Source organism: Mobula birostris, chromosome 21 (assembly GCF_030028105.1).
Source record: "Mobula birostris isolate sMobBir1 chromosome 21, sMobBir1.hap1, whole genome shotgun sequence".
Classification (NCBI taxonomy): domain Eukaryota; kingdom Metazoa; phylum Chordata; class Chondrichthyes; order Myliobatiformes; family Myliobatidae; genus Mobula; species Mobula birostris.
Window position 1 is genome coordinate 9412584 of NC_092390.1, and position 12305 is coordinate 9424888.

The window sequence follows — 12305 nt, forward strand, 5'->3', positions numbered from 1 at the left end:
TATTGTAGTTGATGGCACAATACTGGCTATATGTCATTACAATTTTGAGAAAATTTGATACGTCAGCAAAGACACTCACTAATTTCTACAGGAGAGCATTCTAACTATAATAAGTAATTAATTATGCTGAGTAAATGCATTATAAATACCATTTAAGTGTATTAACAACCCTTTAAGATCATATTTCTGTGTTTGGTATAGAACTTTCAGCAGTTCTTGATATATTTGCAGGTACAGCCATGCCATGGATATAATTGTAGATTGTAAAGGGATGTGCATTCATAAAGATGGGCAATCAAAAGTAAAAGATTGGACTGACAGTTGATGTAATTGTTTCAACCAGTGTTGCACAATGCCAATGCCAAACTGGCTGCATCACCATCTAGTATGGGGCTGGGGAGCACTGAAGTAAGCTGCCAAAAGTTGTAAACTCAGTCAGCTCCATCATGAACACAATCTTCTGTTGCATTCAGGACACTTTCAAGGAGCGATGGCTTAAAAAGGCAGTCTTCATCATTAAAGACCCCCATCACAGTACATGCCCTCTTCTCATTGCTACCATCAGGGAGGAGGTACAAGGTCCTGAAGGCACACACCCAACAATCTTGGAACAGCTTCTTCCCCTCTGCCATCAGATTTCTGAATGGACATTGAACCTATGAATACTATCTCATTACTTTTTTGCACTACTTATTTAAATTAACATTATATATATTACTGTAATTCAGTTTTTATTATGTATTGCAATGTACTGAATGTACTGCTGTTACATAATAACAACCAGTTTCATGACAAATGCTGGTGATACTTAACCCGATTCTGATTACTGAGTCATGCTGAAAAAAGATGATAGCTGGGAGCTTAACATCCAAGGATACACATTGTATTGAAATGACAGGGATGTGGTCAGGGTGGTGGTGTGGCTCTGTTGGTAAAAAAATACCAAGTCCTTGGAAAAAGGTTTGGAATATTTGCTAATCTGCCCATATTTTTACCCAAGTAGAACAGTACAGCATAATATGGTCTCTTCAGCCCACAATGTTGTGCCAACATTTTAACCTAGTCCACGATCGATCTAACCCATCCCTCCGACATAACACATAAACCTCCACTTTTTTTTTCATCCATGTGCCTATCAGTCTCTAAATGCCCCTAATGTATCAAACTCTACCCCCACTCCAGGCAGCATATCCAATGCTCTCACCACACTATGCAAAAGAAAACTACTTCTGACACCTCCCCTAAACTTTTCTCCATTCACCTTAAAAGGATGTTTTCTGCTTTTACCATTATAACCTGGGAAAATGCTAGCAGCCCACTCAGTCAATGCTCTCATATTCATATGCCTTTATCAAGTCACCTCTCATCCTCCTTCACTCCAAAGAGGAAAGCCCCATCTCGGTCAACCTTTCCTCACAAGACATGTTCTCTAATCCAGGCAGTATCTTGGTAAATCTCCTTTGCATCTTCTCTAAAGTTTCCACATTCTTCCTATAATGTGGTGAAAGGAATTGAACGCAATACTCCAGGTGTGGTCTTATCGAAGTTTTACAGAGCTGTAACATTACCTTGTGGCTCATGAACTCAATTTCCTGACTAGTGAAGGCCAACAAATCATATACTTTAACTCCTTCAACTTGCGCAGAAACCTTAAGGGATCTATAGACTTAAACCCCAAGAACCCTCTGCTCCTCCACAGTAATCCTGTATTCTGCCTTCAAAATTAACCTTACAAAGTGAACCACTTCACACTCTACCAGACAAAACTCCATCTTCTACTTCTCAGCCCAGGTCTTGTATTTAATCAGTTCATACCAGGTTGTAACCTATAATAGCCTCCTACTCTCTCCACAACACCTCCAATCTTCACTTCACCTGCAAACTTATGAATCCACCCTTCCACTTCCACATTCAAGTCATGTATAAAAATCAAAGAACAGGGATCCCTGCGAAACACCACTAGTTATCAACGTTCAGGCAGAATGTAATCCATAATCACTGATATCATGACCTTATACATCGATTTTTTTCTGCTTAACAAATCAGGTATCATGTTATATGAAATTAATTAGCTTAATCAGTTTATTACTTTCATGGATTTATATACATCATTTTAATTGGTTCTTTGGAATGAAATATAAAGAAAACAATTTCTGTGGATTCAATGTTGAATATATTTCACTGTCGTCTATTTAAGTAGTGAAGAAAGGTATCCGAAATTCATTACTGGATATTCTAGTGAGTAAATGATATAACAAATGAAGGTCACCTCATATTCTTAAGTTAAGTCAGGAATTTTGAAAATTTCAGGAATGTGGATCATAACAATCCAGGACTCAGTAAATTTAAGAGGTTCCATAGTTACTTGTGTATCAGGTCATGTGAAACATATCATGTGAACCTTAAACTCTTGAGTGTTATCACAAAGCACAGCATCCTGTAAGAGTATAGAGAGTATAATACACCACCCAAAACACTAAAAAATCTTTCCCTGTTTTTATAGTTGGATCCAGTTAAGGAAGCTGTTTTGAGTTAAACATACATTAATGCCATCTGTAAATTTCAGAAACAAAACGTCATCCCACAATTGTTTTGAAAAACTGTTTAATGCATGATTTTCATCACTTTATCTGGATTTGTAATCTTGAAGCACAGGTTTATTGTACTGAGCAATTCTACAGCCCATTTTGTTTAAGCTGGATAACATAATTGTCCCCAGAAGTATTTTTTCATCTTACACCTCCAGTTGGTCCACCTCCAATAACAGCCTATAGATATACAAGACATTTTGAACTGCTGAGTATAATCAACTCCCCCCCCACCCAAGACATTTTATATGCCAAATGGTCTTTGCTGATAATGTATTTTTAAAAATTGGCATGGACTCTAAACTACTTCAGCTCTTTAAACCTTGAGAAACTAATACATACTGGGTGCTCTTTCATGAAATGCATGAAGATTTACTGGTGGTACAAGTAAGATGCTGGCCAAATGCTGTGCCAGCCATTATTTCAAGAATGTTTGAGGATATCACTATGATGTCTTAATACAAAAGAAAAGCCCTTAAGGCCATAAAAACATAGGAGCAAATTAGGCCATTTGGCTCATCAAGTCTGCTCCACCATTCTATCATAGTTGATTTATTATCCCTCTCAGTCCTATTCTCCTGCCTTCACCCTGTAATCTTGATGCTCTGGCTATCAATCTCCCCTTTAAATACACTAAATGACTTGGCATCCAGAGCTGCATGTGGCAATGAATTATACTATCCTCTGGCTAAAGAAATACCTTCACATCTCTGTTCTAAGGGGACATCCTTCTATTCTGAGGCTTGCCCTCTGGTCCTAGATTTGCCCACTATAGGGAACATCCTCTCCACATCCACACCATCTACGTCTTTAAATATAAAAGTTAAAGGCAGGGGTAAGAGCAAGAATAGATGTAAACCAATGAAAGAGATTGCTAAAAAAGCATTATTAACATTTTTAAAGAAGTGCTTTCTGAAATCTTATGGCAGTAGAAAGTATTTTTTGAAACTGCTGACATTGCAAGGGTTAATACAATGAAGAGTCTGAATATGGTGATGTGAACACAAATACCGTTATGGGATGCAAAACAAAGTCTTTCCATCCCATATATGGTCCAACTTTTCCACATGTCATTCTATGTCAAATTCCAGTGACCATCTTCCAAAATACTCTGGAAATGCACAATTTAATTTTCCATGAGTAAACTTAAAATGTATACATTATGTTAAAATTCTCAGACAGGGGACTTGTCATAACAATTTCAGGCATTTCTACTATTTCCATAGCAAAGCTAGTGGATTTCCTTCCATTTCCGAACTACAGGAATGAAGAGAAAATGAAGATTAGCATGACTTGAATTCTGTCAGACCATAAGATATAGGAGCCAGCATCAGGCCATTTGGCCCATCGCATCTGCTCCGCCATTTCATTATGGCTGATCCATTTCCCTCTCAGCTATAATCTCCTGCCTTCTCCTTGTACCTCTTCATACCATACCATGAAGAATCAAGTATCTATTAACCTTGTCTAAATATACCCAATGACCTGGCCTTCACAGCCACCTGTGGCAACAAAATCCACAGATTCACCACCCTCTGGCTAAAGAAATTTCTCCTCATCTCTGTTCTAAACAGATGTCCTCTATTATGAAGCTGTGTCCTCTGGTTTTAAAACTACCCCATAATAGCAAACATCCTCTCTACATCCACTCTATTGAGGCCTTTCAACATTTCATATGTTTCGATGAGATCTCTCCTTATTTTTCTCAGTTCCACTGAGGCTCAGAGCTGTCAAACGCTCCTCACCTAAGGAGCCTTTCAATTTGATATTATTTTCATGAACCTCCATTGAACCCTCTCCAGTTTCAGCACATCCTTTCTTAGATAAGGGGCCCAAAACTGCTCACAATACTCCAATTGAGGCATCTCTGGTGCCTTATAAAGCCTCAATATTACATTTTTGCTTTTATATTCTAGTCCTCTCGAAATGAATGCTAACATTGCATTTGCCTTCCTCAACACTGACTCAACCTGCAAATTAACCTTTAGGGAATCTTGCACAAGAACTCCCAAGCTCCTTTGCACTTCTGGTTTTTGAATTTTCTCTCCATTTAGAAAATAGTCTACCCTTTTATTTCTTCTACCTAAGTGCATGACCATACCCGACACTGTATCCCATCTGCCACTTTTTTGACCATTCTCCTAATCTGTCTGAGACTTTTGTAGTCTCTCTGCTTCCTCTACACCACTTACCCCTCCACCTATCTTCATCTTGTCTGCAAACTTGGCCATAAAGCCATCAATTCCATCATCCAAATCACTGACAAATAACATTAGGATCCATCCAAGCCTATAGCTGCCACTATGTTCCCAAGAAATAGAGAACCAACCAGCTTCAGTCAATTCTCCCCATGAACAGTATGTAATACAAATTTTACACTGAATACAGTGAAGTAATCACTAAAAATCAATTGATAAAATACTTTCCTAAGAAAGCAGACATAAACAGATTAGACAAAAACATAATAGTGTATGGATGCCATTTTTTATGGAATCAGCCACAGCAATTAGGATCTTTGCAGCAAAATATTATATAAGGAAGTTCCTCATATTTAAAAAATTATGGATAAAGTTACTGCTCAACTACTAAAATGCAAAAGAGGTAAACTCTCGATATTTTTATTGAACACTTAGTAGGTATGGCACACACTGAATAGTAACGCCCTATGGAGTAGAGGTCCAAGGTTCCCAGAAGGTGGCAGCACATGTAGATATGGTGGTGAAGAAGGCACAAGAGACATTAACCAGGGCACATTTAAGTAGAGACTCGTGAGACTGCAGATGCCAGAATCTGCAGCAACAATCCTGCTGAAGGAGCCAGTGGAGTTAAGCTACATTTGTGTGTTAATGGTAAGGAAACGGTCGGGGGGAGAGGGAGGAATTGTTAAAATTTCTGGTCAAAATCCTGCAAAGAATTTAACTGCACTGAGGTTATGAGATAACTTCATAAAATATTGAATGTACTGCATGCAGTTCTGGTCTTCACAGAAAGCACGTTTGCATTCAACAGGGTGCAGAGGGGATTCACTAGGGTGTTACCTAGAGCAGGAATTTCAATTATGAGGAAAATCAGGATCAGTTGGATTTAATTTCCTTGAGCAGAAGAGGCTGTTATGAGGATCACTGACAGGGGAGGCAGTGAGAAATTTCACCATAGCAAAGCTGCCTGTAAGTACAGGCAAATGGTAGGAGATTTAGAGGGGATTTGAGAAAGAACATTTTTTTTATATATAGAGGGTGATTGGATTTTGTAAAGCACAACCCGGGGTTTAAGTGGAGGCAATAATTCTCACCATGTTTATGAAGTATTTAGTATAGAGGCTAGGGAGCAAGTGCTGGAAGATGAGATGTTTAGATGAATATGTTATGCTTGGAATGGAATCAATGGAGCCCATTTCTGTGTCGTGGGAATCTAAAGGTAAAATAAGAAGGGAGGAAAGCTAAGCTGGAAATGGGAAATAACTGTTCAGGTGAATGGGTTATTTAGAGCAGGGGTCCCCAACCTTGTTTGCACCGCAGACCGGTTTAATATTAACAATATTCTTGTGGACCGGCTGACTGGTGGGGGGGGGGGGGGGTTCAAGTTCAACAGTGTGTGACAGGGAATGAGGAAAGGTGCAGCTGACTCCTATCGTTTCATATCGCCAAATCATATCATTTCCCCGTGGCCCGGTAGCACATGCTTTGTGGCCCGGTACCGGTCCGCAGCCCAGTGGTTGCGGACCACTGATTTAGAGAGACAAAGAGAAAGAGAAAGAGAAAACAATAATGTAGGGCAATAACTGAGGTAACAACTAGTGGCACAATGCCCCTTTAGCTGGCACAACTGTTGGATTTTGGCCCCTGGTACTGTTAGGGGTACACACATTTTGTGTTATCATGTGTGCTTTCTCTAGTGTTTCAAAGCAGGAGCATGCATCGGCCCATCGAGCCTGCCCCACCATTCAATAAGATCAGTTCCATCTACCTGCCTTTTCCCCATAACCCTTATTTCCCTTACTATGTTAATATCTATCTAACTGTATCTTAAATATATTTAGTGAAGAAGCCTCAACTGCTTCCCTGGGCAAAGAATTCCACAGATTCATCACTTTCTGGGAAAAACAGTTTCTCCTCATCTCCATCCTAAATCTTCTCCTCTGAATCTTGAGGCAACACCCTTATGAGCTCTTTTAGGCTTTTCCGATACCTTAGAACTCATCTTGCTAACGGCTGCTCACAGGCACGTGTTTAAGCGATGCCGGCTGGAATGCAGTTCCGAATCCAGGGGAGAGCGACTGCTCGGGGCGCGCGCTGCCTTTTATCGCGTGCTGATTTTCCTCGCGCGCTGCTTTTTCTCGTAACAGTGAAAACACCTTCTGAAAGTGAAAGCAGGGTACTAATGTAGGTCTTTCGTAACAGTGAGGTTTCGTAAAGCGAACACTCAAAAAGCGGGGGACATCTGTATATCCTTCCTTAAGTATGGAGACCAGAACTGCACACAGTACTCCAGGTGTAGCCTCACCAGTACCCTGTATAGTTGCAGCAAGAATTCCCTGCTCTTGAATTCAATTCCTCCAGCAATGAAGGCCAACATTCCGTTTGCCTTCTTAATAACCTGTTGTACCTGCAAGCCAATTTTTTGCGATTCAATGCACAAGCACTCCCAAGCCCCTTTGCACAACAGCATACTGCAATCTTTCACCATTTAAATAATAATCTGCTCTTCTATCAATCCTTCCAAAGTGCATAATCTCGCATTTACCAACATTGTATTCCATCTACCAGAACTCGGCCCACTCACTTAACCTACAGCTGCATGCAAAAGTTTGGGTACCCCGGTCAAATTTCTGTTACTGTGAATAGCTAAGCAAGTAAAAGATGAACTGATTTCCAAAAGGCATAAAGTTAAAGATGACACATTTCTTTAATATCTTAAGCAAGAAAACTTTTTTTATTTCCATCTTTTACAGTTTCAAAATAACAAAAAAAGGGCCTGAAGCAAAAGTTTGGGCACCCCGCATGGCAGTACTTAGTAACACCCCCTTTGGCAAGTATCACAGCTTGTAAACGCTTTCTGTAGCCAGCTAAGAGTCTTTCAGTTCTTGTTTGGGGAATCTTTTCCCATTCTTCCTTGCAAAAGGCTCCTAGTTCTGTGAGATTCTTGGGCTGTCTTGCATGCACTGCCCTTTTGAGGTCTATCCACAGATTCTCGATGACGTTTAGGTTGGGGGACTATGAGGGCCATGGCAAAACCTTCAGCTTGTGCCTCCTGAGGTAGTCCATTGTGGATTTTGAGGTGTGTTTAGGATCATTATCCTGGTGTAGAAGCCATCCTCTTTTCACCTTCGGCTCTTTTACTTTCGGTGTGATGTTTGCTTCCAGAATTTGCTGGTATTTAATTGAACTCATTCTTCCCTCTACCAGTAAATGTTGCCCGTGCCACTGGCTGCAACACAAGCCCAAAGCATGATCAATCCACCCTTGTGCTTAAAGTTGGAGAGGTGTTTTTTTCATGAAATTCTGCAGCCAGTGGCACAGGGAATATTTACTGGTAGAGGGAAGAATGAATTCAATTAACACGACCTGCCCTTTCTGAATCCATGCTGCGTCTGTCTCATGGAACCACTCCTTCCTAAATGTTTTGTTATTTCTTCCTCAATGACAGCTTCAAGCATTTTTCTGACTACAGATGTTAAGCTAACTGGCCTACAGTTGCCCGTCTTTTGCCTACATCCCCTTTTAAAAAGTGGCATGACATTTGCTGTCTTCCAATCCACTGGGACCTGCCCAGAGTTTAGAGAATTTTGGTAAGTGATTACCAGCGTGTCTACTATAACCTCTGCCAATTCCCTCAGCACCCTGGGATGCATCCCATCAGGCCCTCTAGTTTGCTCATCACTATCTCTTCAGTGACAGTGCTTTTTCAGTAGAGGGAGTAAGTGAGGGAATTAAGTTTCCCTGAGCCATTCATTCTGTGTAAAACTGATAAAGATGGGCCAAATGGCTCCCTACAACAAATATGAAGTGCAAGAGCATATCAAGAAGGTACTGAGACTATAAGTAGAGGATTGCACCAGCAAATAGATTCAGAATCAGAGAAAAAGGAAAAGTAAAGTTAAAGGCAATGTATCTGAATGCAGATAGTACAGAACCCTAGGCACTTATGTATAGCTGGAGTGCCTCAAGACTTTTGCACAGTACTGTATTTATAAATCTGGAGTGCAGAACGAGTTTGTAAATCCTGCAGAAGCAAAGGATATTGGGAATGGCAAGGGTGGAATGCTGTGGGTGGGGTGTGTGACAGATGGCAGAGAAGGAGTGCCAGAGGTTGGGGGGGTGGGAAGGTTGTGGAGCAGGTGCGGACACACCCAGCCCTGAGACATCAAGCAAGATCATTTGATTCCAAACAATTGCTTTATTGACCACTGCAGAATGTCTCTCTGGTGCTTTCCATTCCCTCCCCTCCCACAATCAGTCCACAATAGAGACCCATATCAGAATCATGCTTATCATCACTTACATATACTGCCTTTTGCACAGTACTGTACAGGTGACCCCGCTTTTCGAATGTTCACTTTACGAAACCTCACTGTTACGAAAGACCTTCATTAGTTCCCTGTTTTCGCTAACAGAAGGTGCTTTCACTGTTAAGAAGAAAGGCAGCGCGCGAAAAAGATCAGCGCGTGATAAAAAAATCAGCGCGTGCCCCAAGCAACCACTCTCCTCTGGATTCGGAACGGCATTCTCGCCAGCATTGCTTAAACACGTGCCTGTGAGCAGCCGTTAGCAAGATGAGTTCTAAGGTATCGGAAAAGCCTGAAAGAGCTCGTAAGGGTGTTACACTTAGCGTAAAACTAGACATAATTAAGCATTTCGATCGTGGTGAACGAAGCAAGGACAAAGTGAGTTTGGCTTGTGGAAGTTGATGAAGATGATGTTGAAGAGGTTTTGGCATCCCATGATCAAGAACTGATAGATGAAGAGATGATGCAATTGGAAGAGGAAAGGATAACAATTGAAATCGAATTCAGTAGCGAAAGTGAAGTCATCCAGGAACTGAACATGAAGCAACTACGTGAGATTTTTGCTGCAATGATAAAGTACAACTTTAATTTTGAAAGGGTACGTCGGTTTAGGGCATATTTGATGGTTTGCTTACAAAGAACTGTGTGATCGAAAAATGCACAAGGCTCAGCAGTCAAGCAAGCCTTCCACATCAGCCACAGCAGACGACGAACCTTGACCTTCGACATCGAGGCAGGCAGACACAGGAGAAGATGACCTGCCTGCCCTGATCGACGATGAGATGTCACCCCAGTGTCCCACCACCCCAACCCCCAAGCCGCAGACAGATACAGATTCGCGGAGAATGTAGCGGTAGCTGGGTGGCACACAGCACATCTTTAAGAAAAAAGCCGAAATAAACATGCTAATTAATTAGGTACAGCCCGGCACGTAAATGTCGGCCCAGATCAGAGATGATTGCCGATTGCGTCGCCTCTGATCTGGGTCGATAATTACGTGCCGAGTGGCACCTAATTAATTAGCTTGCTTATTTTGGCTTTTTTCTTAAAGATGTGCTGTGTGCCTCCCGGCTACCGCTGCACCCCTGCGTGCTTTGTGGATCGGTATCAGTCGGTGGCCCAGAGGGTGGGGGCCACTGCACCACCCAAACTCCGACGACTCAGTCTAACACACCATCATCAGTGTGCTCGGCAAGCTGTCTTCCCGATTCTGGTAAGTGATACTACACTGTACATACATTATTTCTGCTTTATATAAGCTGTGTATTTTTATGTGTTATTTGGTATGATTTGGCAGCTTCATAGCTTAAAGGTTACTGGAGAGAGTGCTTTTGCCAACAGTGCTTGCGTGAGATTTTCGCTACGGAGAACAGTGCCGGCAATGATTGTGGAAAAGTATTTCTACTTTATATAGGTTGTGTATTTATCATATCATTCCTGCTTTTACTATATGTTACTGTTATTTTAGGTTTTATGTGTTATTTGGCATGATTTGTTAGGTTATTTTTGGGTCTGCAAATGCTCACAAAATTTCCCAATACTCCACTTTACGGCATTCTGGCTTACAAACCGTTTCATAGGAACGCTCTACCTTCGGATGGTGGGGGAAACCTGTACTTGTAAAAAGAATTGACACTGCATTTAGAAATATAACCTGATAGTAATGTGATTAAAGGTGACTAAGGAACTGAATTTTCAAAGTTATTTGATATTTTGGAAGTTTATATAGAAAGGAAAGGAACTGAATACAGCAGTAATATGCAGGGTTCCTAACAATAACTTGAGGATATATAACTGAAAACAGATATTGGTAATGAGCAAGATAACAGAGTTTAAAGAGCACCTAGGTTTCAACAGGTTAGGTAAACCTTGAGCAGAACCATGTTATGACATATAAAACAGTTACATTGGCGATATATTTTCACCATAAACTTAGTTTAACATTATAATCATGAAATATACTGAGTCAATTCTATCTGACCATTGTGTTACCACATAGATAGCACACCGACAAGAGTACATTTGATTCTAAATTAGTGCTTTGCGATGTATATGCTGTGATGTAAATGGCTTGGTTCTGCCAATTCCTTTCGTCCCGAGACCTATTTGCACAGATATGATTTAGAACATTTTTAGGGATCCCTTGGTTTTATGGCTGCCATTTCTTCCCCCATGTAACCATTATTCCAAATCTACTTTACATGCATTAATAAAATGAAAGATGGGCAAATTATGTAGTGTTGTAGTTTTGAGAACTGAAAATTTCACCCATAACCAGGAATTCCATACAGGATTGAATGGGCTTTAGAATTCTGTATGCTAGAAAAGTGCTCCAACAAAATGACAGCTGCATCTTACATACAGAACAGGACTTTACAGCACATACAGGCCCTTCAGCCCATTATGTTATGCCAACCTTTTAACCCAGGGGTCCCCACCCTTTTTGCACTGTGGACCAGTTTAATATTGACAATATTCTTGCGGACCGGCCAACCAGTGGGGGGGGTGGGGGGTGTTCAAGTTCAACAGTGCATGACAGGGAACGAGGAAAGGTGCAGCTGACTCATATCATTTCATATTGCCAAATCATATCGTTTCCTCGTGGCCCGGTAGCACATGCTTTGCTACAAAACAGTGGTTGGGAACCACTGTTTTAACCTACTCTAAGAGTAATCTAACCTCTCCCTCCCAAATCACCCCCCATTTTACTTTCATCCAAGTGCTTACCTAAGAGTTTCTTAAATGCCCCTAATGTGTCTCCCTCTATCACCACTGTGGCAGCGCTTTCCATGCACCCAGCACTCTCTGTGTAAAATATTTACCGTGAAGATTTTAATTTGATGTAAGGTGAACATCTCCCATTTATTTGCTAAACTGCAACCTTAAAAGACAAAGCCTAAATTAACTTGTGTAAATTTACCTGGTGAGCCAGCCAATGATTCTGTTCTGCTGACAGCAAAAGTACGAGACAGAGACAAGGGAACTACGGTGGAAATGGAATAAAAGAGAAACGTCAGATTTTACATATATTGATTAGCGTAAGAGTGTCTAATAAATTGATTGCAAACAAATTGATGACCCTCAATTGGTCAGGGTTAACCATGGACTTTGTGTCCTAACTGTCGAAGTCAATACGCAAACCAGGGCAGTATGATATAGAGGGCAAACTGTTGCCCATGTAGCAGGCTTCCCTCCCCCTCTACTCAGCTGCT

At 41.0% G+C, this 12305-nt stretch overlaps 1 protein-coding gene across 1 annotated transcript in view; it reads right to left on the reverse strand.

Moving 5' to 3' along the window:
- The window catches only part of LOC140185575 (metal transporter CNNM2-like), a 149992-nt gene that overhangs the window by 8108 nt on the left and 129579 nt on the right, over positions 1 to 12305 (reverse strand). Inside the window, exon 6 of the mRNA XM_072238929.1 lies at positions 12014 to 12076. Coding sequence (XP_072095030.1) covers positions 12014 to 12076 — 63 coding nt within the window. The remainder of the gene's footprint in view (positions 1 to 12013; positions 12077 to 12305) is intronic.